This window comes from Mobula hypostoma, chromosome 7, assembly GCF_963921235.1.
Source record: "Mobula hypostoma chromosome 7, sMobHyp1.1, whole genome shotgun sequence".
NCBI classification, from domain to species: Eukaryota; Metazoa; Chordata; class Chondrichthyes; order Myliobatiformes; family Myliobatidae; genus Mobula; species Mobula hypostoma.
This window is the reverse complement of record NC_086103.1, coordinates 172,374,043-172,395,434: the sequence shown is the minus strand read 5'-3', so window position 1 is coordinate 172,395,434 and position 21,392 is coordinate 172,374,043. Positions and strand designations below refer to the sequence as shown.

The following is a 21,392-nucleotide window of genomic DNA, read 5'->3' as shown; positions in this document are numbered from 1 at the left end:
AGTTATATCACCTCATGTTAGCCATACAAAGCATTCATCTGGAAAGGATTTCATTTACAAATGCTCTAATATATTTGGAGAGGGGTGTGGAATTCTGTTCCCTGTTTTAACAAGACTTCAATGTTATCACGTGGAGGACAATTTCAGGCCTGCCACTAGTAATTATATTTCCCCCATGAAGTCAAAAAGCACAACAATAAGTTAGGTATCTGCTCTGCAAACAACTGATATATCTTTTTGTAACAGCTTGAGTTTCAAGAAAATCTATTTCCCTGAAAAAAGATCAAGTGCTTTCCTGGCATATATCACAAATGTGCTCCTGTATCTGTACCCGGCTGGAAGCCCAAGAGGAGTTTATTCAGCTATTTCCCTTCTTGAAACAACCTGCACAGCCCTAATCACCACCTCACCATAGCAACACATACAAAGTGCTGGAGGAACTCAGCAGGTCAGGCAACATCGATGGAAAGGAATCATCAGTCAATGTTTTGGGATGAGACTCTTCATCTTGGGTAGAAAGGAAGGGGGCAGAAGCAAGAATAAGAAAGTGTGGGGTGGGGAAAGGGAAATAGTATAACAAGTGCTACACCTGCCCTTACACTTCCTCTCTCACCACCATTCAGGGCCCCAGACAGTCCTTCCAGGTGCGGCGACACTTCACCTGTGAGTCTGCTGGTGTGGTATACTGTGTCCGGTGCGGTCTTCTCTAGGTGAGACCCGACACAGACTGGGAGACCGCTTCACTGAACACCTACGTTCTATCTGCTAAAGGAAGCAGGATCTCCCAGTGGCCAAACACTTCAATTCCACGTCCCATTCCCATTCCGATATGTCAATCCATGGCCTCCTCTACTGTCGAGATGAAGCCACACTCAGGCTGGAGGAACAACACCTTATATTCTGTCTGGGTAGCCTCCAACTGATGGCATGAACATTGATTTCTCTAACTTCCGTTAATGCTCCTCCTCCCCTTCTTACCCCATCCCTGATTTTTTTTTCTCTCTCTTTCCCTCTCACAATAACTCCTTGCCTGTTCTCCATCTTTCTCTGGTGCTCCCCTCCCCCTTTCTTTCTCCCCAGTCCTTCCATCCCATGATACTCCCCCTTTCTCCAGCCCTGTATCCCTTTTGTCAATCATCTTGCCAGCTCTTGGCTTCATCCCTCCCCTTCCTGTCTTCTCCTATCATTTTGGGTCTCCCCATCCGCCTCCCCCTCCCACTTTCAAATCTCTTACCATCTCCTCTTCCCCGTTAGTCCTGACGAAGGGTCTCGACCCAAAACGTCGACTGTACTTCTTCCCAAAGATGCTGCCTGGCCTGCAGCGTTCCACCAGCATTTTGTGTGTGTTGCTTGAATTTCCAGCATCTGCAGATTTCCTCGTGTTTGCATTTAGTATAAGATAATGGAACTCTGTAAGGGATAAGGTGGGTGGGAAATGGTCTCAGCCCGAAACATCAACTGTGCCACCAATGTTCTTTTGGAATTATTATGAATGAACTCTGGTTGCAGTCTCTACGTCGGAGACTGACTTTCCCTCTCGTTGGGGTTCCAATATTGCCAGTGCTCATCGTGACAGTCTAATATCAGAGGGCATATACTTAAGGTAAGAGGAAGGTAATTTCAAAGGAGATGTGAGGGGCAAGTTTTTTACAGAGAGTGTTGGGTGCCTGGGATGTGCTACCAGGCGCAGTGGTAGAGGCAGATACCTCAGGAACTTTTAAGAGATGTTTTGAGAGCACATGGATGTGAGGAAAATGGAAGGATATGGACATTGTGTAGACTACTAATTTAATTGGTTTGGAATAACGCTGTTCCTGTGTTGCACTGTTCTATATACTATTTTTTCTTGCACTTGTGGATAAATGTACTTGTGCAGATGACAATAAAACTCAGCTCTGAGATTTCTGCATTGTCCTATGATGTTATCAAAATTTGTTCCAACAACAAAATGAACAACTATCAAAAGTACAGTGCTAATGTGTCTTTCATTTTTTCCAGGGTAGGTAAACTATGAATCATTTCATCCAGACAATGTGGCACATCGAAAAACTTTGTATTTTTCACTGTGGTTTGTCAATGTGTTACTTCTCAGTGGAATTTGTGAAATAGGTGATCTTTTGAGCCATTCTTATGAAAATTAAACACTCTGAGACCTAGTTGGGTGGTAGTCTAATTCTTCAATAATAGGACTTGTAACACTGTTTTATCTCAAAAGTCATGTAAAGCATTTAAAATGAGTGTGATGCTGGAGGAAATGGTTGAGAGATAATTTACTGAACAACCTTTGACACCGCATTATATCCAGTAAAATGGCCTGGAGCCATTAAGTTACAACGAACTGGTGTTCTGCTCACTACTCCATGAAGTTTATTTGCTTCAGCACTGAACTGGCTCTGTGGCTGTGGCCTGCAGCCATCGGGCTCCTGGACCAGCTTCACTCCCCTCAGCACTGAACTGACTCTGTGGCTGTGGCCTGCAGCCATCGGGCTCCTGGACCAGCTTCACTCCCCTCAGCACTGAACTGGCTCTGTGGCCGTGGATTCACTTTTGGGGACTCTGCAGTTCACGTTCTCTGTGTTTTTTTGGGTTTTTTTTTGTTTACTTTTTTATGGTTTGCATGATTAGTTCTTTTTCTCGCTGATTGGGTGTTTGATGGTTTTTGTTGTGTGGGGTTTTTTAAAATGGGCTCTATTGGTGGAATTCTTCATTAACATGGAGAGTGACATAGTTAATTCAGAAACAAAGGTTCTGAACTTAAAGAGGGGTAACTTTGAAGGTATGAGTCGTGAATTAGCTAAGATAGACTGGCAAATGACACTTAAAGGATTGACGGTGGATATGCAATGGCAGGCATTTAAAGGTTGCATGGATGAACTACAACAATTGTTCATCCCAGTTTGGCAAAAGAATAAATCAAGGAAGGTAGTGCACCCGTGGCTGACAAGAGAAATTAGGGATAGTATCAATTCCAAAGAAGTAGCATACAAATTAGCCAGAGAAAGTGGCTCACCTGAGGACTGGGAGAATTTCAGAGTTCAGCAGAGGAGGACAAAGGGCTTAATTAGGAAGGGGAAAAAAGATTATGAGAGAAAACTGGCAGAGAACATAAAAACGGACTGTAAAAGCTTTTATAGATATGTAAAAAGGAAAAGACTGATAAAGACAAATGTAGGTCCCCTGCAGACAGAAACAGGTGAATTGATTATGGGGAGCAAGGACATGGCAGACCAATTGAATAATTATTTTGGTTCTGTCTTCACTAAGGAGGACATAAATAATCTTCCAGAAATAGTAAGGGACAGAGGGTCCAGTGAGATGGAGGAACTGAGTGAAATACATGTTAGTAGGGAAGTGGTGTTAGGTAAATTGAAGGGATTGAAGGCAGATAAATCCCCAGGGCCAGATGGTCTGCATCCCAGAGTGCTTAAGGAAGTAGCCCAAGAAATAGTGGATGCATTAGTGATAATTTTTCAAAACTCGTTAGATTCTGGACTAGTTCCTGAGGATTGGAGGGTGGCTAATGTAACCCCACTTTTTAAAAAAGGAGGGAGAGAGAAACCGGGGAATTATAGGCCGGTTAGCCTAACGTCGGTGGTGGGGAAACTGCTGGAGTCAGTTATCAAGGATGTGATAACAGCACATTTGGAAAGCGGTGAAATGATCGGACAAAGTCAGCATGGATTTGTGAAAGGAAAATCATGTCTGACGAATCTCATAGAATTTTTTGAGGATGTAACTAGTAGAGTGGATAGGGGAGAACCAGTGGATGTGGTATATTTGGATTTTCAAAAGGCTTTTGACAAGGTCCCACACAGGAGATTAGTGTGCAAACTTAAAGCACACGGTATTGGGGGTAAGGTATTGGTGTGGGTGGAGAATTGGTTAGCAGACAGGAAGCAAAGAGTGGGAATAAACGGGACCTTTTCAGAATGGCAGGCGGTGACTAGTGGGGTACCGCAAGGCTCAGTGCTGGGACCCCAGTTGTTTACAATATATATTAATGACTTGGATGAGGGAATTAAATGCAGCATCTCCAAGTTTGCGGATGACACGAAGCTGGGTGGCAGTGTTAGCAGTGAGGAGGATGCTAAGAGGATGCAGGGTGACTTGGATAGGTTGGGTGAGTGGGCAAACTCATGGCAGATGCAATTTAATGTGGATAAATGTGAAGTTATCCACTTTGGTGGCAAAAATAGGAGAACAGATTATTATCTGAATGGTGGCCGATTAGGAAAAGGGGAGGTGCAACGAGACCCTGGGTGTCATTATACACCAGTCATTGAAAGTGGGCATGCAGGTACAGCAGGCGGTGAAAAAGGCGAACGGTATGCTGGCATTTATAGCGAGAGGATTCGAGTACAGGAGCAGGGAGGTACTACTGCAGTTGTACAAGGCCTTGGTGAGACCACACCTGGAGTATTGTGTGCAGTTTTGGTCCCCTAATCTGAGGAAAGACATCTTTGCCATAGAGGGAGTACAAAGAAGGTTCACCAGATTGATTCCTGGGATGGCAGGTCTTTCATATGAAGAAAGACTGGATGAACTGGGCTTGTACTCGTTGGAATTTAGAAGATTGAGGGGGGATCTGATTGAAACGTATAAGATCCTAAAGGGATTGGACAGGCTAGATGCGGGAAGATTGTTCCCGATGTTGGGGAGGTCTAGAATGAGGGGTCACAGTTTGAGGATAGAGGGGAAGCCTTTTAGGACCGAGATTAGGAAAAACTTCTTCACACAGAGAGTGGTGAATCTGTGGAATTCTCTGCCACAGCAAACTGTTGAGGCCAGTTCATTAGCTATGTTTAAAAGGAAGTTAGATATGGCCCTTGTGGCTACAGGGGTCAGGGGGTATGGAGGGAAGGCTGGGGCAGGGTTCTGAGTTGGATGATCAGCCATGATCATAATAAATGGCGGTGCAGGCTCGAAGGGCCGAATGGCCTACTCCTGCACCTATTTTCTATGTTTCTCTGTTTCTATTGTGTTTCTTTGAATTATGACTGCCCGCAAGAAGACGAAACTCAAGGTTGTGTACAGTATACATACCTTGATAATAATGTATTCTGAACTTTGGAAAGGCATGTCTTCCTGGAAATTATTTTGCCAAGGGAAATTTTGTAAATTACAAAGTTTAGGTAAAAAGCATTACAGATACTGTACTTTGGTACAGCGTATTCCCAGAATGGTGAAAAATAGCTTTGTAAATTGAAGACTCCAAAGGGGCTATAATATTATACTGAAAATTGATAATTTGTTTAATTATAAATCAAGGAGTACCTGTAAACAGTTTTCCTGGACCTGTTTGGTGATACAATGCTTAGCTCATTAAAGCAGACACTTTAAACCGATCACTTCATCCAGTATCGATCTGTGTCACAGAGCACAGAAAGAATGTCAGGGAAAATGCTAATGTTCACCTTCCGGGCAGGCTAGTGAACCGTTTTCGTAATCTTGAAGGTGTGAAAAGTTTTGCAGCAATGTGATTCTTATCTCTGCTGAGGTTCGAAGAGTTTAAAATTAGAATAGTTTACAAAAGCATGCACACTTGCACACACACTCAGATACGTGCACACACAGACACAGACACAGACATAGACATACAGAGTCACACAGATATAGACACACACACACAAAGTCATAGTCATAGTCATACTTTATTCATCCCGGGGGAAATTGGTTTTCGTTACAGTTGCACCATAAATAATAAATAGTAATAGAACCATAAATAGTTAAATAGTAATATGTAAATTATGCCAGTAAATTATGAAATAAGTCCAGGACCAGCCTATTGGCTCAGGGTGTCTGACCCTCCAAGGGAGGAGTTGTAAAGTCTGTGGGCATCAAACTTTACAACTCCTCCCTTGGAGGGTCAGACACCTTGAGGCAATAGGCTGGTCCTGGACTTATTTCATAATTTACTGTCACACATACATTCACACACAGAGATGCGCGCGCGCGCGCGCGCGCACACACACACACACACACACACACACACAGAGTCACACCCACATACACACACACACAAGTTATTTTCAGGCCAATATTGTTAACATCACTTTGCAAACATCATGTAAACATTGAATATATTTTTTTCCTGTCTTTTCCCAGGTTTTTGTTCCTCTTCCTTGCAAGTACCAGTCTCTGCTCCTGCCGCAGGATGAATGGAAGTACGATAGAGAACAGCACGTTAGAGATGCTCACCAACTCGATGCTGCACTATACCCTTCCCACCATCTACCTGGCCATTTTTGTCATCAGCACTCCCCTCAATGCACTGTCCCTCTGGCTGCTCTCTTGCCGCATGTGGCCCAAGACCCCCACCATGATATTCTCCATCAACCTGGCCATCACGGATCTTCTCTACAGCTTGACGCTGCCCTTCCAGATCATATACCACTGGAACTGGAACAATTGGGTCGTCGGAGACCCGCTGTGCCGACTGGTAAGCCTGCTCTTCTACGGGAACATGCACTGTTCCATCCTGACCGTCATGCTGATAAGCGTGGAGCGTTACCTCGGCGTCGTCCACCCCCTGCGCTCCTCTCAGTTCCGCACCATTAAAACTGCCGTCCTGCTCTGTGTCATTGTTTGGCTCTTTGTTTTGTCGGTCCACTCGCCGCTGATGTACTCTGAACTAACGTATGAAGTTCCGGCCCTGAAGATCACGACCTGCTTCGACATCATGCGCCGTGACATGTTCCCAGCCTTGTTTTATTTCTATCTCTACTTTTCCATTCAGATCTTCCTTTTTTTCCTCTTCCCTTTTATGGTCATGGTAGTGTGCTACTCTAAGATTATCAGAACCCTACTGAGGACCTCAGCAATGGAAATGAAAGAGTCAAGGAGACAGATTGTTTATTTGACAATTATGGTTCTGCTTGTCTTTACTATCTGTTACCTCCCCACGCAAATTATTATGATTGCCCATTTTGTACGCTCAAGCCAGAAGAGACCGATCTATGTCATCTACAAGCTCTCCCTGGCTCTGGTCAGCTTAAATGGATGCTTTGACCCATTGTTGTATTACTTTGCCTCAAAGGAGTTTCGGCGGAAGGTCCAGAAGTTGTGCCCGTGTCTCCCTGTTGACGATGGCGACAAGACCTTAAGCAATATCATGCAGCCCCTGGCTGCGAAGGGCAGTCAGTTGTAGGGTTGAAGGTAAGGTCTTCCATTTGAGTTGGTGGAGGACTGGGTGCCATTTCCACTATCCTTCGGACTGGTGATGGTGGGTGAGAGTCCCTGACCTGTCCCGCAGCCAGATGGAAAGTGGGCAGGCACAAGGCACCCTTTAAGACTGAGGTTTGTGGAAACATACAGTGACACAAGATATTCTGTAGATGTTGGAAATCCAGAGTAAAACACAAAACCTTGGAGGAACTCAGCAAGTCAAGCAGCATCTAGAGAATAAGGAGTTTGACATTTTTGGCTGAGACCTTTCATCAGGACTGGAAAAGAAGGGGAGAGAAGCCAGATTAAGAAGGTGGGGGGAGAGGAAGTGATAGTTGAAGCTAGGTGAGGGGGAAGGTAGGTCTGTGGGGGGAGGAGGGGATGAAGTGAGAAATTACGAGGTGATCCGTGGAAGAGTTAAAGGGCTGAAGAAGATAGGAGAGGAGAGAGGATCATGGGGGAAAGGGAAGGAGGAGGGGTGTGATGGGGAAGTGAGGAGGGGAGGAAAGGTAAGAAGGGAGTCAGAGTGGGGAATGGAAAAGTGAAATGCATCACTAGTATCAACAAGCATATTCTAGCACCACTGCCCAGAATGCTCAGCATAGCTCAAAACATAACTAAACATAACACACACCAAAACAAATTGTCAATTGTAAGTGATATTGGGCAAAATCAGAGATTTGGTTATATTTTCTACGTGCTTGGATAAATACTGAAGTTTGGAGACTTGGTATCCTGCTTTGATTTGCCTCTTGACCCCTCTAGGCCTTTCCGCTTCTACAATACACAAAACAAGGGTATAATGCAATATTTGCAAGATTATTTGCAACTCCAGAGTCACCAAATCTGCTGGAGGAATTTAGGGGCACAAGCAGTCGTGGTGCAGGGTTTCAACCAGAAATGTCAACAGCACTTTTCCTCCCACAGATTAGATTAGATCAGATTAGATTCAACGTTATTGTCATTGTGCTGACTACAGGTATAAAGCCAATGAAATGCGGTTAGCATCTGACCAGAAATGCAAAGAATAGTGTTATTTACAAAATAACTGCGAATAAAAAGTAAGTGCTACAGCACACAAATATAAAAGTACTGAGACAGTACAATATGGGTGCAATATTGCTTAGCACTGTGATCTGAGGTTCAGCAGTGTCACAGCCTCAGGGAAGAAGCTTTTCCTGTGACTGCTGGTGCGGGAGCAGAGGCTCCTGTAGTGCCTACCGGATGGGAGGAGAATAAAAAGTCCATGGTTAGGGTGAGATGCATCCCTGATAATGCTTTTCGCCCTGCCCAGGCAGCATTATGGTAGATGTTCTCAATGGTGGGTAAGGCTGATAATCCGCTGGGCAGTTTTCACCACACGCTGGAGTGCTTTGCAGTCCGATACGTGACAATTGCCATATCACACTGAGATGCAGTTGGTGAGTATGCTCTCAATGGTACAGCGGTAAAAGTTCGTCAGTATCCTGGGACAGAGGTGAGCTTTCTTGATGCTCCACAGGAAATGCAGGCGCTGTTGCGCCTTTTTGATCAGGTTGGATGAGTTCAGGGACCAGGTGAGATCCTCAGAAATGTGGACACCAAGGAATTTGAAGCTTGATATACACTCTACTACAGCTCCATTGATGTAGATGGGGGACGTGAGTGTGGTTCCTAGCATGTCTGAAGTCCACAGTGATCTCCTTGGTCTTCTGGGTGTTAAGGGCCAGATTGTTGTTAGCACACCACGTGGCCAGGTGCTGGACCTCGTCCCTGTAGGCCGTCTCGTCATCCGCTCTGATCAGGCCGACCACCTGCTGCTCGACCCACTGAATTCCTCGAGCAGATTGTTTCTTGCTCTGTAGTCTAGCCTCTATAGTCACCAGGAAGCGCTATTTACACACACACACACAATGCTGGAGGAACTTAGCAGGTCTCCAGCATTTATGGAGGAGAATGAACAGGGTCTCAGCCTGAAACGTCAGCTCTTTATTCCTCTCCATAGATGGTGCCTGATTTGCTGAGTTCCTCCAGCATTTTCAGTGTGTTACTCTGGATTTTTAGTATCTGCAGAATCTCTTGTGTTCAAACTAAATCAATTCTCTATAGTGGCGCCCTTGCAGGTGGCACTGCTGCTACTTGTTAAGACTTTTATGAGCTCCACCCACTAATTTCCTTCACAAAAAAGGATGAGGGCAGAAAATGCAAGCAAACACCATTACCTGCAGATGTCTCTCCACGTTTCATATCACGCTGACCTAGAAGTATACTGGTGGACCTAAAACCCGGAATTCCCTGCACTGGAGGAGGAACAGTCTTACATTATTGCAGCTTGCTGTCATCTTCTCCCAGGTATTGTGGGATGGGCAATGAGTATTGACCCTGGTGGTGAAACACGTAAAAGAAAAGTGACTTACTTCAAATATAACTCATTGTCTGTAAAGCTCTGAGGCATGTTCCACGAATGTGAATATTGCCCCAAAGATACAATTTTTAGTTAACATAATTTATGCAGAGGAACAAGTTGGAAGAAGGTCTGTTTGAATATTGAGTATTGTTTTATTATGGTCACATGTACCAAGATACAGTGAAAAGCTTGCCTTGTGTATTGTATAGTCTTCTATACTGTTGGTTTGATGGTAAATCTCAGGCCTATTTATTTATAATTTCATGACCCATGTGTAGCATGTAAATAACAGAAACCTGTAAAGTGGAACATGTATTGAACCATATAATGTAAATAATAATCTGCCAATGTGTTAATTATATTAATAAACTGCTTTGGTTCTCCTGGTATCCATGGAAACCTCATACAGGTGTGACATTACTTCATGCATTGCGGCTTAACCAACCTAACCTATTCTGAGGGCACAGGATGTCCCTTTAGAACAGAGAGGCGGAGGAATTTCTTTAGCACGAAGGTGGTGAATCTGCGGAATTCATGCCCACAGAGGGCTGTGGAGGCCAGGTCATTGGGTGTACTTAAAATAGAGGTTGATAGGTTCTTGATTATTGAGAGCGTCAAAGGTTACGGCGTTAAGAAGTTAATAGTTTGCTGAATCTTTGTATTAAATTCCTGCTGCTGTCTGTAAGAAGTTCGTGTGTTCTCCCTGTGACCACATGGGTCTCCTCCAGGTGCTCTGGTTTCCTCCCACAGTCCAAAGGCATACTGGTTGGTAGGTCAATTGGTCATTGTAAATTGTCCCATGATTAGTCTGGGGTTAAATTGGGGGTTGCTGGGCGGCACAACTCGAAGGGCCTATTCCGCGCTGTACCTCAATAAATAAAATAAATAAATAAATTCCAGTGCCTTGTAAATGAGGACAACAAGTTCCCTTTGAACACTTCTCAATCGTTCACATTAAAAATATTCAGCACTTCATTTATTTTGATTTGTGCATAGCAAAATGATGTCGGGTTTCTCCATGTTGTGTTCCCTGTGTTCTGCATTTACTAAGCATGACTCCATCCCTTTGAAATCCTTTGATTTCGCTGGACCATCAATATTTTTCATCCTGAATACTTTTTTTAAAATACCTTATTTTCAAAATTTTCAAAAAAAACCCAATGAGATCAACAAGAACATACCAGCTCAGACATGTATAAAAAAGAAATAAGCAAAAAAAAAGACATAACATTAGAGGGATGCCTATTGTACAAAGTGCTCAAAAATACTAAACATTAAATCTCAAATGAGGGCCGTGAGAAATCAGCTGGGAGGAAATTGCTCAACCGCCCCCGGCCTCATCCAGGTAGGCAAGAAATGGATCCCAGATAGCCAAAAATTTTTTAATTGAATTGGTTCTCAAGAACCTAAGTTTCTCCATCTGTATGACTGAGATCATATCAGCCATCCATCTCCGAAAGGAAGGGGGAGAAGGTGATTTCCATTCCATCAAGGTAAGTCTTTTGGCGACAATCATCCCCAGCATCAGAGACTGTTGTATGGCTTCAGGGAAACAAATAGCAGATTGTGACCAGACAAATATAGCGAGACCAGCTTCCAAGGGGAAAGAGCCTTCCCCTTGGAAGCTGATCCTGAATACTTTTGGGCGCATCTTATTGATTTTAGGCTGCTGATCCTGAAAATCACCTTGAAATGTCCCTATCAAGCACCATTAAACAAATCTCCTTTATTTTTTGTTTCAATTCATAATTCAAATCAGAATAACTGATGCCAAGATTAAAGAAGGCATTTTAGTTGGTCCAGATATCAAACAGGTCATCAATGACAGGCAAGTTGAAGAACTTAAGTAGGACTGGAGAAAATCGCATGGAAGACATTCAAGGGTGTTTCTGAAAATTTTCTTGGCAACAACAGAGCACCAAACCATGTGCAGCTGGTTGACAACATGCTTCAAGCATACGAAACCATGAACTGCAACATATAGCTGAAGATTCATTTTCTGCATTCCCATTTAGACTTTCTTGCAAATCTTGGTGCTGCCAGTGATGAACTTGGTGAAGGGTTTCACCAGGATGTTGCAGCTACCGAGAAACGGTATCAGGGCAACTGGAATCCATCACTGCTGGTTAATTATTGATGGATGCTTCAACAAGAAACTTCAGACACTGAGTACAAATGAAAATCATCAAAAAAACATTTTAAGCTTAGTTGAACCTTTGCTTAGTTAATCAATTAAATGCATTATATTCAATAAAAGTTAACTTGTTTCTCCAAATTCCCACGTGATACAAATAGTCTGAAATTATATTTGTGTTCAGCTTCCAGAGGTCTATCATAAACAAAAAAAAAAATTTCTGTGGAAGCAGCACTTTCAAAAAACTTTGTTGTCCAGTGTTATGGAGCATTTCTGACTTAGTCCTGCATCAGAACATGATGTCACATTAGCAGAGCAATTCTACATTCGTGGACAAGCGATCTGGTGGCCTGTTTTGTCGGAGCCTGAAGACCCACACTCAACATTTTAGAAACATCCGCCATCAGATTTCTGTATGATCCATCAACATCGCCTCACTGTTCAGCTTTCATGTTGTTTACTTGTTTTTGTAACTGACGGTAAGTTTCATGTCTTGCACTGTACTGCTGCTACAAAGCAATATATTTCACAACATATGTCACTGATAACGTGATTCTGATTCTGATATCTAACACCATCAGATGGGTTACATAGATGAATTAGACGGATTTCTGAATCAAAAATAAGTCAGCATTTGTGACTACAGAGAAACTGTTGGCTAAGGAAGTGTGGTGTCCTTACTCTTGAAGACGTTTAACTACTATCGTAAATTCCCACATAGCTTCTCAGTTTAAGGACAACTGACAGATGAGGATTAATTGCTGGTTTTTCTACAGACACCCAAACTGCATGAGCAAGTTACAGAAATACTCTGTAATGCCATAATTTTAATAATTACTTTCTGGTGCTAAAGACTAATTTCCGATCTGGATTATACAGGCAGTCCCTGAGTTACAAACATCTAATTTATGGGCACCCCCTAAATATGAATGATTTCCCAAAATATGAGAAACATAGAAAACCAACAGCACGATACAGGTCCTTCAGCCCTCAAAGCTGTGCTGAACATGTCCTTACCTTAGTAATTACCTAGGGTTACCCATAGCCCTCTATTTTTCTGAAGTCCAAGTATCTGTCTAGGAGTCTCTTGGGAGATCCTATCGTATCTGCCTCCACCACCGTTGCTGGCAGCCCATTCCACGCATTCACCATTCTCTGTGTAAAAAACTTACCCTGACATCTCCTCTGTACCTATTTCCAAGCACTTTAAAACTGTGCCCTCTTGTGCTAGCCGTTTCAGCCCTGCAAAAAGCCTCTGACTATCCACACGATCAATGCCTCTCATCATCTTATACACTAATATTCTTCCTCTTGGGCCCTTAGCTCCCAGTGGAGCATAGACCATTGATGGCCTTCTGTCTCCATCGTCCAAAGTCGATGGTATGGTTGGAGTTCATCAATATTCTTGCAATCCACTGTATCCACTGTCCAGGGGATTGGCCTGTACAGCATCACCAGTACCCTGTTGGCTGGCCTTACCATTTCCATCTCACAATGGGGAGATAGGGTTGAACTTTGAGAGACTCCCATAATATTATTAAATTAACAAAGTTTTGAAATCTTTAAGGTACTATTCTCAAATATACAACTAGGTAGTTTGTTCAACCAACATACATCAAAGTTGCTGGTGAACGCAGCAGGCCAGGCAGCATCTATAGGACGAGGCGCAGTCGACGTTTCAGGCTGAGACCCTTCGTCAGGACTAACTGAAGGAAGAGTGAGTAAGGGATTTGAAAGCTGGAGGGGGAGGGGGAGATGCAAAATGATAGGAGAAGACAGGAGGGGGAGGGATGGAGCCGAAAGCTGGACAGGTGATAGGCAGAAGGGGATACGAGAGGATCATGGGACAGGAGGTCCGGGAAGAAAGACGGGGGGGGGGGTGACCCAGAGGATGGGCAAGAGGTATATTCAGAGGGACAGAGGGAGAAAAAGGAGAGTGAGAGAAAGAATGTGTGCATTAAAAAGAGTAACAGATGGGGTACGAGGGGGAGGTGGGGCCTAGCGGAAGTTAGAGAAGTCAATGTTCATGCCATCAGGTTGGAGGCTACCCAGACGGAATATAAGGTGTTGTTCCTCCAACCTGAGTGTGGCTTCATCTTTACAGTAGAGGAGGCCGTGGATAGACATGTCAGAATGGGAATGGGATGTGGAATTAAAATGTGTGGCCACTGGGAGATCCTGCTTTCTCTGGCGGACAGAGCATAGATGTTCAGCAAAGCGGTCTCCCAGTCTGCGTCGGGTCTCACCAATATATAAAAGGCCACATCGGGAGCACCGGACGCAGTATACCACCCCAGTCGACTCACAGGTGAAGTGATGCCTCACCTGGAAGGACTGTTTGGGGCCCTGAATGGTGGTAAGGGAGGAAGTGTAAGGGCATGTGTAGCACTTGTTCCGCTTACATGGATAAGTGCCAGCAGGGAGATCAGTGGGGAGGGATGGGGGGGACGAATGGACAAGGGAGTTGTGTAGGGAGCGATCCCTGCGGAATGCAGAGAGAGGTGGGGAGGGAAAGATATGCTTAGTGGTGGGATCCCGTTGGAGGTGGCGGAAGTTACGGAGAATAATATGTTGGACCCGGAGGCTGGTGGGGTGGTAGGTGAGGACCAGGGGAACCCTATTCCTAGTGGGGTGGTGGGAGGATGGAGTGAGAGCAGATGTACGTGAAATGGGGGAGATGCGTTTAAGAGCAGAGTTGATAGTGGAGGAAGGGAAGCCCCTTTCTTTAAAAAATGAAGACATCTCCCTCGTCCTAGAATGAAAAGCCTCATCCTGAGAGCAGATGCGGCGGAGACGGAGGAATTGCGAGAAGGGGATGGCGTTTTTGCAAGAGACAGGGTGAGAAGAGGAATAGTCCAGATAGTTGTGAGAGTCAGTAGGCTTATAGTAGACATCAGTGGATAAGCTGTCTCCAGAGACAGAGACAGAAAGATCTAGAAAGGGGAGGGAGGTGTCAGAAATGGACCAGGTAAACTTGAGGGCAGGGTGAAAGTTGGAGGCAAAGTTAATAAAGTCAACGAGTTCTGCATGCGTGCAGGAAGCAGCGCCAATGCAGTCGTCGATGTAGCGAAGGAAAAGTGGGGGACAGATACCAGAATAGGCACGGAACATAGATTGTTCCACAAACCCAACAAAAAGGCAGGCATAGCTAGGACCCATACGGGTGCCCATAGCTACACCTTTAGTTTGGAGGAAATGGGAGGAGCAAAAGGAGAAATTATTAAGAGTAAGGACTAATTCTGCTAGACGGAGCAGAGTGGTGGTAGAGGGGAACTGATTAGGTCTGGAATCCAAAAAGAAGCGTAGAGCTTTGAGACCTTCCTGATGGGGGATGGAAGTATATAGGGACTGGACATCCAAGGTGAAAATAAAGCGGTGGGGGCCAGGGAACTTAAAATCATCGAAAAGTTTAAGAGCGTGAGAAGTGTCACGAACATAGGTCGGAAGGGATTGAACAAGGGGTGATAAATGGTAGTTTGTTCCATTTGTCTGGAACTCACTGTGTAAAGAAATGCTTCCTGATGTTAGTCTGAAATCTCCCCTTCATCAGTCTCCACCTATGGTCCTCTGTCCTTGGTGATGAATTAATTTTGAAGTAGCAGCTGGCATCCACTTTACTTAATGATTTTGAACACTTCTATCATGTCTCCTCTCATTCTACGTCTACTTAGGCTAAAAAGATTTAATTATTTCAATCTTTCTTCATAGCTCATACCCTGCAGACCTGGAACGAGTCTAGTCGCTCTTCTCTGGACAATCTCCTGTGCCTTTACATCCCTCACACAATATGGAGACCAAAACTGTACACAGTATTCAAGGTGTGGACTCACAAGTGCATTATACAGCTTACTTTATATGCTATGTCTTTTTCTGCATAATTTAACACCCCACTATTATTCTTATTACTTTAAACTTGTTCCTTGACCTTTTTTTTACTACTAAAGTATTCAAAAAAATCTCTTGGGTTCAAGCTTAGCATTATTAGCAATATCTTTCTCAACTCGTCTTTTGGCAATCCAGATTCCCCACTTGGCTCTCATATTTTCACATGCCCTATGGTTAACATCATTGCTATTTTTTTCAGTATTCCTGATGTAGCTGTCTTTCAATAATTTTTATGTGTACAATATCTTTATTCACCCATGTAGTTGATCTATTGTTTTTATTGTTTCTTCCAACCTTGGGCATGAACATTTCCTGCACTGCGTGTAATACCTCTTTAAATCGAACCCATTGTTCCTCAACTGACTCAATGTCAACCAGCTTCTTCCAGTTTAACTCCTGAAGGCTTTGCTGCCTCTGCACAAACATTGCCTTTCTGAAATTCAGTTTAACGGCTTTGGTTTTTACCAATATACTCTCCCAAAAAACTTTGAGACTAACAATGTTATGATTGCTTGTTCCTAAAGGCTCAGATATCTGCATGCTCAAATTTTATCCTGATTGTTACAGCATATCAAATCTAGACAGGCCTCCCCTCTTGTTGGTGTATTTACATACTGAGTCAAAAAAAACCATTCAATAACTCAATGGATTCACTTACTTGTAATCCATTAGTCACTGATTTCTCCCGCTCAATATTTGGGAAATTAAAGTCACCCATTACTGTAACATCACCCTCAGAACTTGCTTTTCTAATATTCCGATAGTTTTTTATTAAAATCACTGTCAACATTACGGAGTCTGTAACATACACCCAATGTTATTCCTTTATCTGCATAGCTTTCAATTTTCAACCAAATATCTTCACTAAGTCTCAATTAATCTTCTATCATAAACAGCCTCAAGTTTAAATTCTCCCTTATGTATATAGTTACTCCTCCACTTTTACGATCTTCCCTATCTTTCCTAAGTAAAGTACATCCTTTAGTACTATATTCATCACCATCCAGGCAGGCTTCAGTTATTGCTATTACATTATACGTATACACACTTGCATATAATCCCAGCTCATTTATTTTGTTCTTAATACTACTTGCATTTATACCGGCCATCCTTCATCTATTACTCAAACACGAGGAAGTCTGCAGATGCTGGAAGTTCACGCAACACACACAAAATGCTGGTGGGACGCAGCAGGTCAGGCAGCATCTCTAGGAAGAGGTACAGTCAACGTTTCGGGCCGAGACCCTTCGTCAGGACTAACTGAAAGAAGAGATAGTAAGAGATTTGAAAGTGGGAGGGGGAGGGGGAGATCCAAAATGATAGGAGAAGACAGGAGGGGGAGGGATGGAGCCAAGAGCTGGACAGGTGATTGGCAAAAGGGATACAAAGCTGGAGAAGGGAGAGGATCATGGGACGGAAGGACTTGGAAGAAAGAAAGGGGGAGGGGAGCCCAGAGGAAGGTGGAGAGGAGGCAAAGAGTTATAGTGAGAGAGACAGAGGGAGAAAAGAGAGAGAGACAGAGGGAGAAAAGAGAGAGAGAGAAAGAAAGGGGGAAAATAATAAATAAATAAATACATTAGGGATGGGGTAAGAAGGGGAGGAGGGGCATTAACGGAAGTTAGAGAAGTCAATGTTCATGCCATCAGGTTGGAAGCTACCCAGACGGAATATAAGGTGTTGTTCCTCCAACCTGAGTGTGGCTTCATCCTTACAGTAGAGGAGGCCGTGGATAGACATATCAGAATGGGAATGGGATGTGGAATTAAAATGTGTGGCCACTGGGAGATCCTGCTTTCTCTGGCGGACAGAGCGTAGGTGTTCAGCAAAACAGTCTCCCAGTCTGCGTCCGGTCTCGCCAATATATAGAAGGCTGCACCGGGAGCACCAGATGTGGTATATCACACCAGCCGACTCACAGGTGAAGTGTCGCCTCACCTGTTTGGGGCCCTGAATGGTGGTGAGGGAGGAAGTGTAAGGGCACGTATAGCACTTGTTCCGCTTACGAGGATAAGTGCAGGGAGGGAGATCGGTGGGAAGGGATGGGGGGAGGGAACAAATGGACAAGGAAGTCGCATAGGGAGCGATCCCTGTGGAAAGCAAAAAGGGGGGGAGGGAAAGATGTGCTTGCTGGTGGGATCCTGTTGGAGGTGGCGGAAGTTACGGAGAATAATATGTTGGACGCGGAGGCTGGTTGGGTGGTACGTGAGGACAAGGGGAACCCTATCCCTAGTGGAGTGGCGGGAGGATGGGGTGAGAGCAGATGTGTGTGAAATGGGAGAGATGCGTTTGAGAGCAGAGTTGATGGTGGAGGAAGGGAAGCCCCTTTCTTTAAAAAAGGAAGACATCTCTTTCGTCCTGGAATGAAAAGTCTCGCCCTGAGAGCAGAACGAAGGAGGATGAAGGAGATGTCACCCCAACCACAAACTGTTCCAGCTGCAACCATCTGGAAATGGTACTGCAGCATAAAAGCCAGGACAAACATGCTCCAGGACAGCTTCTTCCACCAAGCCATCAGACTGGTTAATTCATGCTGATACAATTGTATTTCTATGTTATATTGATTGTCCTGTTGTTTATTATAAATTAATTATAATTTTATTATAATTTATTATAAATTACTATAAATTGCACATTGCACATTTAGTTGGAGACGTAACATAAAGATTTTTACTCCTCATGTATATGAAGGATGTAAGTATAAAGTTCAATTCAATTCAAAAGGTGCCCCAATGTCCTATAAACCTATGCCCCCTAACCTACACCAAGATTTGAGACACTCATTAAATCTTCTAATCTCCTCCGTCATACCTGGATTGGACCGTGGCACAAGCATAACTTCTGAGAAGATCACCTTGTCAGTTCTGTCCCCCAAATTCCCACCGAACTCTTTAAATTTGTCTTGCAGAACTGACAGCCTGCCCTTACCTATGTCATTTGTTCCGATGTGGACAATGACGACTGGATCCACCCCAGCTCTGGCCAGGAGCTTACTTACTTGTAGAGGGAGGTCTTCTCACTTGTGCTCCTGGTAGGCAAAACGCTGTATGAGATTCTTTGTCAGTACACACCTGATTCTCAACCCCCCCCCCCCCCCGGGATAATTGAGTCCCCTACTATCACTACCTCCTTTTTACGGGGTTCAGGTTCAGGATCAGAGAGGGTCCTGCAGTCCTGCCTACCACCTCAGAGGTTTCATGGTCGTTGTTGAGCATCACTAAGTGTTCAAAATGATCAGACACTCCCATCTCTGGAGATGATTCCCCCGAACAATATGCACTTCTCACCCAGTGCCTCCTTCCCATGGTCTCCCACCTGTCTCTTCCTTTCTGGTCTGGAGTCTCAACCCATGGCTCTCTTGGGGGTGCACTCTATCTCCCTAAAAGACATCTGGAGCACATCTGTCAATCCTCTACAACATCACAGGTCAGCTACCTCCTCATCAAGTTCAGCCACCTTGTTCCCACGGCACTGGATTAGCTGGTATTTCTTGCACGTGAAATATACAGTCAACGTTTCGGGCCGAGACCCTTCTTCAGATCTGGATAGAAAGGCGGAAGAAGCCAGAATAACACAGTGGGGGCGAGGGAAAGGAGTACAAGCTGGCAGGTGATAAGGTAATCGGTGAAATCAGGTGAGGAGGAAGGTGGGTGGGTGGGGGAGGCAGTGAAATAGGAAGAGGAAGAGGTAATGGCCTGAAGATGAGTACAAAGCTACGGTTGAATCCTATCTAGATGTAATGCTCACACCAGTTCCGATTTGCCAAAATGATGTCAAGACTTGCAGAGATTTATGATGAAGGCTGCCTTGTATTCAATTTACATTTCCTGGAGTGTGCAACAGTGACCCAATGGAGTAATTTAAAATATTATGCAATAGATGTACAAAAGCTTCCTCCCAGTGGGGGAAGACTAGTTCAAAGGGGTATAACCATAAGTTCGAAGGTCAGTAATAGAGGGTTATACACAAAATGCAGACTGGCACTTCCATTGTATCCTGGATAACGGACTACCTGACTGGCAGACCACAGTTTGTGTGGCTTCAGAGCTGTGTGTGTCAGACATGGCTATAAGCAGCACTGGGGCCCCACAGGGGATTGTATTACCTCCCTTCCAGTTTACCTGGTATACCCCAGACTCTAGATACAACACTGAGTCATGTCTTCTGCAGAAATTCTCTGATGACTCAGCAATAGCTGGTGTATAAAGGGAGGACGGGAGGATGAATACAGGGCCCTGGTAGAGGACTTTGTCAAATGGTGCAAGCTGAATCATCTACAGCTCAACATTAGCAAGACAAAGGAGTTGGTGAAGAATTTCAGGAACACTGGGCCTGTACTGCTCCCTGTTACTATTGATGGTGAAGACATGGATGCGGTGAGGACCTACAAGTACCTGGGGGTGCACTTGGTTGACAGACTTGAGTGGAGCACCAACACAGAGGTGTGTACAAGAACAGCCAGAGTTGCCTCTACTTCCTGAGCAGAGAGAGGTCCTTTGGAGTATGCCGGCCTCTCCTTCACATGTTCTACCAGTCTGTTGTCACCAGTACAATCTTCTATGTGGTGGTGTGCAAGAGCAATGGCATCAAAATGGGCAGGGCTGGATTAACCTAGTAGCAAAAGTAGCATATGCTACGGGCCCCGCACTAAATGCTTGCAAGCTGCAGTCTGGTGAAATCGGCATCGCACCGTTGTGTTGCCCTTAAGGCATTTATTTAACTTCATTCAATTTCCGCTTTAAATAATTTGTTTGTAACTATTTTCTACTTTGTAGTTGAAGTTAAAGGTTGATAACTACGTTGCAGTTTAACAAAGGGTAAAATTTATTGTTTATGGTATATCGCGGCATATGGTGATGTCACCCCCGGTTTCGCCACGTCTTGTAGGTAACTTCCGTTTTGGGAAAAACGGAAAGGAGGGGGCCCACGTGAGCAGCACGAAGGTGAAAAGCTCCATCTCCACCCACAAAGAAACGTGAGTTCATATAACAGTAGATATGTTGAAGTAATTATGGATTCTGTTAAAAGTAGCGTTGGTTGATGAGGTTATTTACAAGTATTTACAATGTAAATGTGGTTTAGAGAATGAAACAGACACTGAATATGCTTTGTATTATTTTATGAACAGTTTTCACCATACGATGTCAATGTGGAAGAGTGAACAGTAAATGATCAATTTTACTGCGACTCTGTCTTCATTGGCTCTGGTTTAACCTGGTGTTTAGTCAGAGTCTCAACACACTGCACGAGAACACTACACACCGTGTTCTCACGAAGATCTGGCAACGCTGTTGTTTTCATGTCGGGGGAGCTGCTTGCTGCACGGTATGTGTGTGCAGGCGTGTGTTGGCTCGTGCTGTGTCGTGGTGACCTTTGTGCTATCTCCCACGCTCCCAAGCCGCTGCAGTGTGCGCTGTTACGCCGTTGGAAGGTGCGCCACTGACTTTGACTGCGCTATGTTTTGCCGTCTGGACCAGTAGAAAGATTTGTGAAGTTTTTGGATATGGAAGGTCATAGTGCTGAACAGCACGCTCAAAGTTTACCTGACTTTTTAAAGGAAAATGACATTGATATCAAAGACTGCCGTGGTCAAAGTTATGACAATGCCTGCAACATGACTGGTAAGTATAGTGGCCTACAAGCACGAATTAAAGAGCTGAATGAGTTTGTGGATTACATTCCATGTTTTGCACATTCACTAAATTTGGTTGGAAAATGTGCTGCTGAATGCTGTCAAGAAGCATGAATTTTCTTTCAATTTGTAGAAAGCCTGTACACATTTGCCCATTGTGAAAAGGATGTCAGATACCAGGTGGTCAGCTCATG

At 44.2% G+C, this 21,392-nt stretch overlaps 1 protein-coding gene across 3 annotated transcripts in view; it reads left to right on the top strand.

The window, feature by feature from the left end:
• The window catches only part of LOC134349092 (P2Y purinoceptor 8-like), a 61,090-nt gene extending 53,721 nt beyond the window's left edge, over positions 1-7,369 (top strand). For all 3 annotated transcript variants that reach the window (XM_063052959.1, XM_063052960.1, XM_063052961.1), the window contains exon 2: positions 6,106-7,369. In XM_063052959.1, coding sequence (XP_062909029.1) covers positions 6,155-7,147 — 993 coding nt within the window. In that variant the 5' untranslated portion in view covers positions 6,106-6,154 and the 3' untranslated portion in view covers positions 7,148-7,369. The remainder of the gene's footprint in view (positions 1-6,105) is intronic.
• The last annotated feature ends 14,023 nt before the right edge of the window (positions 7,370-21,392 follow it).